Source organism: Puma concolor, chromosome B4, assembly GCF_028749965.1.
Source record: "Puma concolor isolate L17-30 chromosome B4, mPumCon1.1.hap2, whole genome shotgun sequence".
In the NCBI taxonomy this organism is placed as follows: Eukaryota; Metazoa; Chordata; class Mammalia; order Carnivora; family Felidae; genus Puma; species Puma concolor.
The window spans coordinates 69,364,005-69,379,066 of NC_141673.1; the positions used below are offsets into that span (position 1 = coordinate 69,364,005).

At 41.2% G+C, this 15,062-nt stretch overlaps 2 protein-coding genes across 5 annotated transcripts in view; one reads left to right on the forward strand and one right to left on the reverse strand.

Annotated features, from left to right (window-relative positions):
* The window catches only part of SLC38A1 (solute carrier family 38 member 1), a 69,795-nt gene extending 62,430 nt beyond the window's left edge, over positions 1-7,365 (forward strand). For all 3 annotated transcript variants that reach the window (XM_086713589.1, XM_025930227.2, XM_086713590.1), the window contains one exon: positions 1,400-7,365. In XM_086713589.1, coding sequence (XP_086569715.1) covers positions 1,400-1,501 — 102 coding nt within the window. In that variant the 3' untranslated portion in view covers positions 1,502-7,365. The remainder of the gene's footprint in view (positions 1-1,399) is intronic.
* The window catches only part of LOC147579205 (uncharacterized), a 331,154-nt gene that overhangs the window by 172,910 nt on the left and 143,182 nt on the right, over positions 1-15,062 (reverse strand). The window lies entirely within an intron of this gene.

A 15,062-nucleotide genomic window follows, 5' to 3' on the forward strand; every position in this document is an offset into this window, starting at 1 on the left:
GAATTCCTAGTCATGCAACTCCTTCCGACAACCCAGGGAACATGGGACACCTTAATTAAGGTGGCTGAGTTAGCTTAAAGAGCCTTTTTTATGATTTGACAAAAATGCTTTCGAACAACAGACCTGGATTCAGAAACTACCTTTCTATATTGGGATTCTTGTTTCCAGGTCTGGTGAAGTTCAAAGGCATCTTGGAGGTGGTGCACTTGGAGAAAGTGGGGGAAGCAGGGGTGAAGTGGCTGCTACATGAGTACCTTCTGGAGCACCATTTTGTTTGGCCTCGGAGAAGGCTTCTCAGCTGCCCTCCCAAATAGTGTAAGCGCTCCAACTGCACGTATTACAGAGTCAGCAGAGATGTAGGCAGGAGGGATCATCCTTGTACATTTAGGAGAGGCAGCATTGATGCTGATACAGCACTTCCTCCCCAACAGGATTATCCCTGAAGCCGTAAGTCCCAAACCCTTCTAAACCTTCCCAGTAGGGGTTTCACAAGGACAGAGAAGGAGCAGTCACTTTGGCACAGCAGTAAAATATACTCAGATTAAATCAGAAAATGGTAGAGGCCTGTTGCCCATGAATTCGCTGGGCCTCCCCAACCCTGCTCCCATGTTAAAGCTGGTCATAGGATCTACCAGATAGCATTAGACAAGGGATCCTGTCCATGTGGGGCCCCACTGGGAGTCAGACCAGCTCTCTGACAGTGAAATCTGTACAACTCCACCATTCACCTTTTCTCCTTCCCTTAGCTCTGTCCTCCAGGCTCCAGTCCAGCCCCTTGGCTCTTCTGTTGCTTTATCCTTCTCCCCGCAAAGCTCTCATTGGACACTTTTAAGGCCAAGCAATTTCTAACCTCATGTTCTTCAGATTCCGGATTTAGTAACCTATCCCCACTCTGGCCTTCCTCAACCCTTAAAATAACTTAGTTGTGGATACTCATTTCGTATTTCACTTGATCAAATCTACTTTGCTCTTATATATCTTTTCCCCCACTTTTTCAAACAGAAATGTTTGCCTGCCGGCGATAACCTAGGTTGGTTGGTAAAAAGCAACAAAATGACCTGTATGGTTTTAAAGGCCATTTTTCCCTTTTGGTTGTAGTCTGAGTTTGAAAGAAACTGTAAGGATACCCAGTGCGTTACAGAATGGATTCATTCTGAGGTGACCATGAAGTCAAAGAACTAGAATGGAGAGGATGGCCCTGCATAGCTTAGTCCTTGTTTCCCCATCCTTGGAGAATCAGATCCATACAGCCTTGGAACGATTCTCACAGGTCAGCAATGGCTGTAACAAACCCCAAATACAAGGGGACACAAAAAGAGAGGGAAGGCATTTCTATTTTTTTCCCAGGTGTATGTGGTTGGCTTCACTGAAAATAACCCTTGCCTTTGTGTTACTCCAGGCTGCCCTCTTCTTGGGCCTGGGGGTGTTGTTTTCCCTGGTCAGCATCCCGTTGGTCATCTATGACTGGGCCTGCTCATCAAATAGTGACGAAGGCCACTGAGACCAGCTGAGGACAGGAGACATTTCCAGACCGCTGCTCGGCCATGTCACCCCACATCAGCAATCTTCATCACTTCTTTTGCAAGTTTACAGAAGCAAACAGAAATTCACAAGATACTTAAAATGGAATAACATTTTGGTAGCAAAACAGAAACCAGTTTCTATAATGGTTCCAGTCCCTCTAAGATTTCAGATCAATTTAAGGATTGTGGATATTTTTTTTTTTTAAGTTTCATGCAATTGTGTATCTCCGTGCTCTTCACAGTTATTTTTCACTCTTCTAACTATTTTTTTGTGACTTCCTGGTCCCTTAAAACTTTGAAAACATGATCATCAATCATGTTTATTTATTACACATCCAGATTCTGTAATAATTTTCCTGCCGATGTTCCACTCACATCATCTGTACCTTTTTAGAAAAGAATCTTGAATTGTATATAGTTATTTTGCTTTACAGAAAAAAAAAATGGTTTCATAAGTATTTTGCCTACTTTGGTTAACATAGCACACAGGGATACTTGTAAGAGAGTGACAGGGTGTGTGCCATTGCTGGATCAGAACCTGCCCAATATTTGAGGTGGCTCTGATCACCTGGCAGCCGGGGGCTCTAGCAGTCCAGTGGCCTCATTGGTACTGCATCCTGCTTTATGCAGAGACATTCTCCAATGAGTGTTCTCAGCTGGGAAGGGGGTGAGAATGACTTCTTACCTTGGTAAACATATTAAACCACACATTTGGGTTACCTAGCAAGTGAAGTTTTGTTTCCCTCTTGGCAAATTGTGTCAAAGTTACTCTAAGCTGAGTCACCTTCCACTGAGGGAGACCCATGACACCTTTGTAATAAATTGAGAAGCAAGAGTATCCAAAATGCTTAAGAAAATATTCCTCTGATACAAATAACCTTCAACCCTACACCTGTATTGTTGAAAGGAGAAAAAACATTTTCTTAAATTATGAACCCAGCAGCTTTTACTCATGTCCACCAGCTTTTTGCACAGGGAATAATGTGTATCTAGCCAAGGACGATCTAAGAGAAGTAATTCCTGTTTTATATTGGGTACTTTAGGGGGGTCTTTAAAAGACTTGTTTTATATCTATAAATTTAGGTTATTACAAATACAAGATTTTTGTACCTTAAATATAAGCCTCATTCCTATTTCTTCTCCATTAACAATCCACCCAGAGTCTTGAAAAAAAAAAAAAAATGAAAAAAAGAAAAGAAACATAGCACCCTCAGAAATAGCCTTTGAGAAGAACTTGTGACAAAATCAGTGTACCTTCCTTCCCTCAGATGGGGACTCTGGTGCCTGTGCTGTTTCTTCTTCTTGTCCCTAACCAAGGAGTGGGCCATTACTGCCTGCCTGACGTGACCCACACAGAGGACAGAGTTGCCTCACACTCTTACCCCAGCCCCACTGTCCCCTAAACAGGGTAGAGGGAAAATCCACAGAGACTGAAAAAGAAGAGAGTTGGGGACAAGTCACACAGCTCGGAAAGTTGGGGGAAAGTAAGGAAACCTAGAACCACATGTTCCCTAAGCTGGACAATCACCTGTGATTGGACAGTCTATATCACACAGTAAGAAATGTTTGTGTTCTGTGAGCTGGTCTCTTGAAACAGGATTTGTATTTCATTTATATTCTGGTTGAATTTCTCAAACACCTAAGTTCACCGAGCACGGATTTCTTATCCAGAGATCAGAATCTAACTGCAGACTCTTAGCAGGATTTCCAAGCACTTAGCTCTGAGTTCTGTTCCTCCTTCACTCAAATCCCCAAAGGCCTCTGCTCACCATTCACTGCAAGTAACAAGGAACTGTCCGCTCCCCCTTTACAGACTAATGTCCCATAGAAAAGGCATCATCAAAGTACCTTGTTGTGATCCTCTTTGGGAGAAGGAAAGGTTGTTTCCTGCATTTCCTGGTAGGATCATTATAGCTTTTAATGTAATGCTCCTGAATTACATCCACATTAGGTCAGACAGAGTCCAGGTAATTAGATATGAATGCCTACCTATACATGAATACCTAATCTACTAAATCCACAGCCACCTCTGTCCCTTTCAGCAGTATCTTCCATATTGGATGAAAAGCAAAGCAAGTCCTTTGGCCCTTGGAGGCTTGTCTAGAGCACCGAGTAGTGAAATAGCCAGGTAGCGGACTGACCCTCCATAAAAAAATACATAGTTTAGTTTATAAGCAATATTAGGCTACTTTGTATTTTCCTCATTAATTTATAACAATTTCTTTTACACTCACAAAGTCAGTTTAGAAAATTATCATGAACTCTTGGATGTGTAGTGGTATTTTTGGATCTCTGGATTTTATGTGTCAGCACAAGGAATTTTTATTATTATTTAAAATATTTATTTAGAGGAGGCACGTTGTTGATGTCTGTGATACCATGGGTTTTTAAAAGCTTCTTTGTGTGTGATCTAAGTTCATTATCGACTGAATATAATAGACCCCACTGTTCATTTGTTATATACCGCTGATTAATTACATCATTTGTGTGGGATTAGCTGTCAATGTACTGCAATAATTCTTGTTCAGAATAGTGAACTGGTAGCCAAAAATACATGTATCACAGATGTTAGGTAGAATTTAAACAACAGTCAAGTGCTATAGAAGTTTTTTCTGCTAAATTAGTAGACTAAAGAATATTATACCTTAGCCATTGGGAGCAGCACGTTTTCCTTTGGTAGATAGAACCTTAACACTAGTGAACAGTGCCAGTTTCATACTTTGGATTTAGAACTGTTCTCTAGTTCTTATAACACAATATACTGTAAATCCCTAATTTACTTAACGTTACTTACTGGGAGTGGAGTAGTAAACTGTGTACAGGAAAGAAATCTAGTCTTGTTAAACACGAGCTGTCCCCAATTTATAAGCAGATCATGTTACAAAGCCCTGTTAGTTGGTTGTTTGCAAGCCAGAATGTATTTTCCTCCAGGAACTATGTTATACATGGTGTTTAGGCTCCCAGAGCAGCTAGGAAAGATGATCAGACCCATGGTTTAGCAGAATAGGATAATGTAACATGATTGCTAAAAAGCCTAACCACCAAAAATAATATTGTTTCTAAGGAGTATTTGTTCAGAGTTGCCAAGAATATGTCATTCCTGTGAATGAAGTCTGGACTGCCCACGCCAGCCACACACCAGCTGCTGGGTGGTGGTGGGGGTAGAGCCACCACCAGTTAGTGGTGACCACAGTGGCCTGAAGCAGGGTGTCCAGCACAGGAGGGGGAGAATAAATCCAGGGCCACCAGAGAGCCTGGTGGTAGAAGGAGGATGAAGGAGGATGAGGGGACCTCTTGTGGGCTGGAAACCACCAGGGACGTGCCTCCCCTGCTATCCTTTCTTTTGCCTGGAGTTCTCAGGCTTGGCCTGACTCTCCTGTTCGTAGGACCTGTTGCTCCTATCGTTTGTCTCCTTCCCTGCCCATTACAGAACAGGATGTTGCTGCCTAGCTTCTCTTATATGCCAGTCGTTGAAGCACACAGCACTTTTAATGGGTTTAGTGCTAACAAACCATTGTTTAACTGCCTAGTAATCAGATCGGTGTAAAAAAGCTCTCTGCTGACCTTCCTTCTTTATACTTCCAGACCGTGTTGAGAAAGGTGCACATAAGTGATGGTCATGGGGCTGGGGGTGGACAAGGAGCTGTGGTAAGATTCCTCAGTGTCTCAGGGGACACGTGAGACAGTTGCCCTGCAACGGACTTCTTTCTGGAGTTGGACTCAGGCCTCTAAGCCAGTGGTTCTCAAAGTATGGCCCCCAGATCAGCAGCGACAGCATCACCTGAGGCCTTGTCAGAATGCAGGTTCTTGGGCCCCACCCCAGAACTAATGAAATCAGAAGTTGTCAAGGTGGAAGCCTTCAGCAGTCTGGGTTTGAATGAGCCCTTTGGGCATCAAGTTTGAGAACCACTCCAGGTCACTTTGTCTTTCATTTGTTCTCCCCATTAGTCCTACCTCAGAGTATGTTACCTAGGAAACGCTGGTGCAGGTGTACAATCATAAAGGAAGGCTGCCTGCACTCGGGGGTATCTGGGCTGAGGCACGCTAAGATTACGTTTTTTGAAGCTGCGAAGGAGGTGAGGTGTTTGTGTGTGTGTGTGTGTGTGTGTGTGTGTGTGTGTGGAGAATGAAAAGAAAACACACTCTGTACATGCATTCTTGGATACTGAATTCGTGTCATGAGTAAGCTCTCCACAGTGTTGGTGTGCGTTGTGTAATGACCCATTCTGTCCCTCTTTTAAATTGAATTCTCTAGAAAGTTCTGTATTTCATAAGCATCTCCAAGCTGCTCAGAAAAGGATGTAGAGCCCAGCTCCATTTCAATAGATCGAATGCTGAAGGGCACATTTATTGGAGTGGGGAGGAAGTTGATGATAAGATCAGATTTGATTTTATGCCTTAGAGCAAAAGCCATTAGTTTCCCTCAGTTTATCAATGTAAATGGCTTGAGGCTTAGAAAGGGCAGAAGCTTTAAGAATAGAATTCCTCCATTCTGGTTGTGTAAACTTGTAGCTGCTCTCAAAACAAAGAAGGTACAGACTATATCATTTAGCAATGCTAATACATGGTTTTCCTTAGGGATGGCAGATCTGAGAATCCTTTAGAGAAGAACACACTTCCTCTAAAATACACACAGTGGATTATTTATGATGACATAGGGATTTCAGGTACAAATTGGGAATGGGGTGGCTAACAACTGAAAAATATCACTAAATCTAAAAGGGAAAGTTCTTGAAAATTGTAAAATTCACAAGGCTCAGACACTCTCCTTCTTTAGGGTTTTCTCAGAGGAAGGGCTTTGAACTGGGCCTGGCTGTCTACAAGTTTGAATTTGTGTTTTTAAAAGGAAGAATCTATGCAGCTGAGGTTTATTGTAGGAAGTACTTTGTTTGTATGTAAATATGTTGTAAATAAACAGGAGGCTGTATATTTTTTCAGTCGTTGGTCCACACTGAAATAGAAGTCTGCATATCAAGAATCTAGTCTACATATCAAGAATAAATGTTGTCCTAGATATTAGTGGTTTTGTTTGGGAACTAGACAAATTTACATTCTCTCCCAGGTAACATTGTTCTCTCAGTGTAAACTTGGAATCTAAAAATCTTAATTGTTTTAGAAAGCAAAATGTCTGAGAAATAGCTGTATTGATTTCTTATACTGGTATTAAGCTCAGTTATTTAAGAGGTAATCCTCTGAGCTACAAATAAGGAATATTTAAACCCAAGTTATTGTCATATAGATATACTCAAAATGACAAATTGTTTCTTCATACTGCTCTTTAACTGTTAACACTGATACCACTATACAGTGTTTATAAAAACAGAAGTTGGGGAGAATTTTTTCCAAAATTGAATTGCTGCATTTCCCAAACTTTGGGATCTTTGAAAGGGGGGAAAAACCTGCACATTAACTATGAACACGAATTTGAAGGGGCGGGGGGGGGGAAGGACCATTTTATCAAGTTTTTGAAAATCTCGCATGTCTGCCTTTCATTTTCAGTGTTGACGCCAACATAGACTGTCTGAAGCCATTTTTACCCAAAACATTTGAATCTTGATCATTGGTACTTAATCCACTCTCCAGAGTCCAGTTGTATTTTAGACTTCATATAAGTCCAATATATGTAGCACACCACAGTTTTATTAATGTAAAAACTTGTAAATGACTTTCAGATGGGTGATAGAAGTGAATGTCACAAGTCACAAAATTTTGCTATTCATGGTTAATCAAATAGTTTATTTTCCCCCCAGGATGTGGTGTAAATAAAGAAATATAAGAAGTTCTGTTCTATAATTGTTCTGTTAACATAGTTTTTAAACATTAAAAATGTGAACTAAAAGTATTTTTGAACTTGCCTTCATTCTTTTGGGATGCAATACTAAAATGGGGGCATTTGGTTGTTGGAGACAGATTTGCACACATTTGTCAGTGTTCTAGAACACTGTATGTTCATGAGAGCTTATGTTTACCTCCCCAAACTTAAAGTACTTCTGATAGAAATCTATCTGATCTGAAACATTACATATTTCTCCATTCCTTGTAATCAGAGTAGGTTGAACATAATTCTTTCTTTTTAAACTCAGGTTCTTCTTTATGAATATTAATTTCTGTGCTATGTTGTAATCAAGACTTTAATCTTCCTCTACTCATATTGTAGCCATCATAAAACAGAAACTTCTATCAGTACTTCCATTTCTTCAGGAACTATTAAGAGAAAAGCTTCTGCAGCCTGGCCTTTGCTTTGTCCATCACTGACTCCTCCTCTCCATGATCTTAGGAAAGTTTTATCAGACCAGCAACATGGCCAGAGTCTGATACCCAAATTCCTTTTCTGGCCAGGGTTACTGCAAAAACAACCTCATATAACTGGGTATGAGGCCCTTCTTGACTCTCCCTGAGCTGCCTGGTTGATAGCCAATTCTGCAGAGCACATGTGGATCTCAAGGTGGAAATTTGGGGCACAGGAGTCCAAGCTGTGCATTCCAATTTAGCTTCATTAACAATAAAGCTGATATTTTTATGCATATGAGCCTCTTGTCTCTATGTCTTAATTGATCAAAACTCCAAAGGTAAAGGGTGTAAGTCATTATTACTTTTCAAACTCAAGCAGTCGTTAAAAGTATGAACACCCGAAAGGCCATTGAGTGCACGAGCAGGTTTTGTTCTAAATCAAAAGGTCTAATCCACTAGTGGTTTTGATAGTTCTGACTTCTTCCACTATCCATGAATGTCTGCCATTACCATTCTAGTCTGCTCTGTTTTATATATAATTGTTGGGGTAAGAGTTATTCTCTACCTCCCCTAGGGAATAAACTATGGGTTTACTAACCCTGCAACTCAGAAGACCTGTTCGCCTACCTTCTGGACCTCTAGTTGTATTCTGTCTGAGTAGGATAGTCTGGAAGGAGTTATGAGGCCCAAATAACTGGGCCAACTTTTTGTATACCAATGTTTTATCTTTAAATGGTTTACATTTTAGACTAATCCAAATTGGCAGGGTAATCTCTTCTTCCTCTATGGGCTCAGTGCAACATCAAAATAACCTGTCAGATTATCAAAGCGTATTATCAAGCTACTGCACTTACAACAGATTTTTACTGATGTGGAAATAAATGACTGGATCATAATAGCACATAAATGGCCCAAATAACATCAGAACAGTGGCCTTTAAATCAATAGGGAAAGTAAGGGTTACTCAATAAATACTGAAAAAAGGACTTGCTTTTAGAAGAAAAGTAAATCTTCCCTGTTTTACCCCTTATATCTAAAGAGCTCAAGTATATTTAAGACTTTAAACACAACACATGCATTAAATATGTCTTTTCACAAGTGTAAATCTATGACTCTCATGAAGTGGCCATGTATTGGAAATTTTATTTAGCTCATTATTAATGAAGGAACAAGATGTTTAACAAAATGGTTCAAAGGAGAATTCAAAGAACAGACACATACATAAGCAATCAGGAGCTGAAATGAATTTGCTAATAGATGCAAAACAGGCCTCCACAGTGAAATCAATTGTATCTCCACCAGCAGAATTCTTTTGCTTCTCTGGGCAATGCTCATTTCTACATCAATTTTCTGTAATTTACAGGGCTATAAAATAACTTAAAGGCCAAAAAAAAAAAAAAAAAAAAGAAAGCAAAATGTGTATAGAATCAGATAACCCAGAAGAGATATCTGGTATACCATCAAAGTATTCCCAGTAATTTTTTTTTTTTTTTTGCCCCTTTCAAAGTCTCCAATTTTCCTAACAACTTCCCCTTTTGTGACCATAAAAATCCCAAAGATTATTTTTGGTCATAAAAAAAGGCTGGACTCATTTGGTTTGGCCTGATAATTTTCATAGGTGCAATAAGTATTAATTAATCATATAGGATTCCCTGGTTTTGCTTTGAAAACTGAGAGCCAATGCAGTATTGAACAGCTACTGGAGCCACAGCTAATTGCACTTTTAAAAGTGTCTATTGTTTGCTAGCTCAAGACTTGGGAAGCAAGCCCAAGAAACTCTACCATATTTCACTTGCAGTATCTGTAAATTTGGGTGAATTCCTCTCTACTTGAGTCCCTCAAAAAAGTACCCCCCTACTTCTTACCACCTTTAAGGGCAGTACTAGGCCAGTTTTCCTGGAATGGTTTTGTAGGCATTGGCTCTATAAGTAAAATCAACCTTTGTTCCTTTGAGTTGTTGGACATAACTGATTACATGTGCATCATTCTCAAAAATGACATTCCAAAAAAGGCCATGGTTATACCATCAATTTTTTCCAATTATGTACCAGTAGAAAGGAAAATATTCTTGTTGAACCTATGCAAATAAGTGTATTGCTGTGAAAAAGTAAGGGAACTCAGAGCTTTTTAATTTAGGAGTGGTAAGAAGTTCAGTGAGAGGCAGAAAAAAATTTTAATGTCACTTTACAAAAGCTGAGTCTACTGGATTGTAGATTAAAAATCTCTTAAGAAGAGGAATGGCCTCCTCATATATACAGAAAATAGAGCATTGAAACAGCCTCAACACAACCACAATAAAATTTCCCTCATCAGCTCATTTCATCCTGTGAAATTCTATTCCGTGGGATCTTGGGTTCAGCATTCTGCTCAAGTTGTCCGCTTCTGGAATAGAGTCCTGGATGTCCACACTCCTGCCACAGGTACAGACTGAAAGTTGTAGAAGCTGTGGCTGCTCAAGCTTGTACCCAAGGGCCTACTCTTTGAAGCATCAATAATTTAATGTACTTGGTACAGTCCAACTCCATGAGATTCTGGGGGAGTCTGTCTTTGCTTGAGAACCAGATTTTGGCCTGTAGTTAGTTACAGAACTTCAGGCAAAGTTTCAGGAAGCAGAAACCTATTTGATAATGAGACTGAATGCTATGGCTAACATACTATGATAATTAATGGGCATCCATTCTATCATAGGTATTCTTCCACATCACCTTGAAAAGCCGGGTAATGTGCCACTGAAAGATCATTCAGTAATCTTTTTTACTCATTTCAAGGTCTTTCACAATTTTCCTGGCACTATCATTCTGTATCTCATATATATAAAATCTTAGAAGAAGGGAAGGCCTTTCTTGGTACAAAACACAAGAGTCACAAAGGAAGTAACTGACTAATAAATATTTTAAAACTCTCTACGATTATAAAAGTGCCAAAATGCAAAAACAAAAACAAAAACAAAAATCCCAGATTAGAGGTGAAACACATTCACCACACATATGCTGCACTAGGTAAGACGTCTCTCAAGTTTAAGGTCAAAATTATTCAAAATATTCCCTCGGTCAAATTACCAGATTACTCAACATCTTTTTCTTGATATTCCTACCTCCAAATTGTCTAAAAACCCTTGAGGCATTTGATCCCAGAGTTGCCTGCTTCCGAATTCCAGGCAAAAGAGAACTGGTGAATTTAATCCATTCACATCAGGCCCCTTTCCCCACTGCAGTGCAGCTTCTGTTGCTGCCACATGGGGTCACTGTTGAACACCAGCACTGCATAGTTTGTTACATGTGTCTACTGCAACAATGGTGCCCTCACAGGTCACCTTCCATCACCTCATAGGAAGGAGGAAGGATGGTTTTAATCCATGCAGTGCTATGGTAGCTGTCACCTTGAGAGCTCAAGCAATGAATAGCTCCTCAGTTTGCCAGAAATCTCCTCCCAGTTCATGCCCTCCAGGCCATCTGGCTCAAAAGGGGCTCCAATTAGCGCTGCTCACTGTATCAGAGCCAACCCTTCCCCTTTCGGAATCCATGGGCATTTAAACCTGATATTGATCTCAGGTCTCAATTCCAAATGTTCCTTATGGTGAGTTTCCCCTTGAGACTCTTAGGACTGTTTCCTGCCCCTTCTGAGACCATCTCAATCTATAAGAGGGGTTTGAAAACTAGTAAAACTCAAAAGGGAAGGAATTGGGTAGAAGATACAGGGAGGGATAAGATGGCGGCGTAGGAGGACGCTGGGCTCACCGCGTGTCCTGCTGATCACTTAGATTCCACCTACACCTGCCTAAATAACCCAGAAAACCGCCAGAGGATTAGCAGAACGGAGTCGCTGGAGCCAAGCGCAGACGAGAGGCCCACGGAAGAGGGTAGGAAGGGCAGCGAGGCGGTGCGCGCTCCACGGACTGGCGGGAGGGAGCATGGGCGGAGGGGCGGCTCGCCAGCCAAGCAGAGCCCCCGAGTCTGGCTTGCAAAAAAGCGGAGGGGCCTGACGGACTGTGTTCCGACAGCAAGCGCAACTTAGCGTCTGGGAGGTCATAAGTTAACAGCTCTGCTCAGAAAGCGGGAAGGCTGGAGGACAAAGGGAAGGAGAGCTGCTGAGCCCCCTGACGACAGAGCTCAGTTTGGTGGGGAACAAAGGCGCTCGCCAGCGCCATCTCCCCCGCCCATCCCCCAGCCAAAATCCCAAAGAGAACCAGTTCCTGCCAGGGAACTTGCTCGCTCCGCGCAAACACCCAACTCTGCGCTTCTGCGGAGCCAAACCTCCGGCAGCGGATCTGACTCCCTCCTGCGGCCATAGGGCCCCTCCTGAAGTGGATCACCTAAGGAGAAGCAAGCTAAGCCTGCCCCTCCTGCCCCTGTGCACCTTGCCTACCCACCCCAGCTAAGACGCCAGATCCCCAGCATCACAAGCCTGGCAGTGTGCAAGTAGCCAGACAGGCCACCCCACCCCACAGTGAATCCCGCCCCTAGGAGAGGGGAAGAGAAGGCACACACCAGTCTGACTGTGGACACAGCGGTGGGCTGGGGGCAGACATCAGGTCTGACTGCGGCTCCGCCCACCAACTCCAGATATACACCACAGCACAGGGGAAGTGCCCTGCAGGTCCTCACCACGCCAGGGACTATCCAAAATGACCAAGCGGAAGAATTCCCCTCAGAAGAATCTCCAGGAAATAACAACAGCTAATGAGCTGATCAAAAAGGATTTAAATAATATAACAGAAAGTGAATTTAGAATAATAGTCATAAAATTAATCACTGGGCTTGAAAACAGTATAGCTGACAGCAGAGAATCTCTTGCTACAGAGATCAAGGGACTAAGGAACAGTCACGAGGAGCTGAAAAACGCTTTAAATGAAATGCATAACAAAATGGAAACCACCACAGCTCGGATTGAAGAGGCAGAGGAGAGAATAGGTGAACTAGAAGATAAAGTTATGGAAAAAGAGGAAGCTGAGAAAAAGAGAGAGAAAAAAATCCAGGAGTATGAGGGGAAAATTAGAGAACTAAGCGATACACTAAAAAGAAATAATATACGCATAATAGGTATCCCAGAGGAGGAAGAGAGAGGGAAAGGTGCTGAAGGGGTACTTGAAGAAATAATAGCTGAGAACTTCCCTGAAGTGGGGAAGGAAAAAGGCATTGAAATCCAAGAGGCACAGAGAACTCCCTTCAGACGTAACTTGAATCGATCTTCTGCACGACATATCATAGTGAAACTGGCAAAATACAAGGATAAAGAGAAAATTCTGAAAGCAGCAAGGGATAAACGTGCCCTCACATATAAAGGGAGACCTATAAGACTCGTGACTGATCTCTCTTTTGAAACTTGGCAGGCCAGAAAGAATTGGCACGAGATTTTCAATGTGCTAGACAGAAAAAATATGCAGCCGAGAATCCTTTATCCAGCAAGTCTGTCATTTAGAATAGAAGGAGAGATAAAGGTCTTCCCAAACAAACAAAAACTGAAGGAATTTGTCACCACTAAACCAGCCCTCCAAGAGATCCTAAGGGGGACCCTGTGAGACAAAGTACCAGAGACATCACTACAAGCATAAAACATACAGACATCACAATGACTCTAAACCCATATCTTTCTATAATAACACTGAATGTAAATGGATTAAATGCGCCAACCAAAAGACATAGGGTATCAGAATGGATAAAAAAACAAGACCCATCTATTTGCTGTCTACAAGAGACTCATTTTAGACCTGAGGACACCTTTAGATTGAGAGTGAGGGGATGGAGAACTATTTATCATGCTACTGGAAGCCAAAAGAAAGCTGGAGTAGCCATACTTCTATCAGACAAACTAGACTTTAAATTAAAGGCTGTAACAAGAGATGAAGAAGGACATTATATAATAGCGACAGGGTCTATCCATCAGGAAGAGCTAACAATTATAAATGTCTATGCGCCGAATACCGGAGCGCCCAAATATATAAAACAATTACTCATAAACATAAGCAACCTTATTGAGAAGAATGTGGTAATTGCAGGGGACTTTAACACCCCACTTACAGAAATGGATAGATCATCTAGACGCACGGTCAATAAAGAAACAAGGGCCCTGAATGAGACATTGGATCAGATGGACTTGACAGATATATTTAGAACTCTGCATCCCAAAGCAACAGAATATACTTTCTTCTCGAGTGCACATGGAACATTCTCCAAGATAGATCATATACTGGGTCACAGAACAGCCCTTCATAAGTTTACAAGAATTGAAATCATACCATGCATACTTTCAGACCACAATGCTATGAAGCTTGAAATCAACCACAGAAAAAAGTCTGGAAAACCTCCAAAAGCATGGAGGTTAAAGAACACCCTACTAACGAATGAGTGGGTCAACCAGGCAATTAGAGAAGAAATTAAAAAAATATGGAAACAAACGAAAATGAAAATACAACAATCCAAACGCTTTGGGATGCAGCGAAGGCAGTCCTGAGAGGAAAATACATTGCAATCCAGGTCTATCTCAAGAAACAAGAAAAATCCCAAATACAAAATCTAACAGCACACCTAAAGGAAATAGAAGCAGAACAGCAAAGGCAGCCTAAACCCAGCAGAAGAAGAGAAATAATAAAGATCAGAGCAGAAATAAACAATATAGAATCTAAAAAAACTGTAGAGCAGATCAACGAAACCAAGAGTTGGTTTTTTGAAAAAATAAACAAAATTGACAAACCTCTAGCCAGGCTTCTCAAAAAGAAAAGGGAGATGACCCAAATAGATAAAATCATGAATGAAAGTGGAATGATTACAACCAATCCCTCAGAGATACAAACAATTATCAGGGAATACTATGAAAAATTATATGCCAACAAATTGGACAACCTGGAAGAAGTGGACAAATTCCTGAACACCCACACTCTTCCAAAACTCAATCAGGAGGAAATAGAAAGCTTGAACAGACCCATAACCAGCGAAGAAATTGAATCGGTTATCAAAAATCTCCCAACAAATAAGAGTCCAGGACCAGATGGCTTCCCAGGGGAGTTCTACCAGACGTTTAAAGCAGAGATAATACCTATCCTTCTCAAGCTATTCCAAGAAATAGAAAGGGAAGGAAAACTTCCAGACTCATTCTATGAAGCCAGTATTACTTTGATTCCTAACCCAGACAGAGACCCAGTTAAAAAAGAGAACTACAGGCCAATATCCCTGATGAATATGGATGCAAAAATTCTCAATAAGATACTAGCAAATCGAATTCAACGGCATATAAAAAGAATTATTCACCATGATCAAGTGGGATTCATTCCTGGGATGCAGGGCTGGTTCAACATTCGCAAATCAATCAACG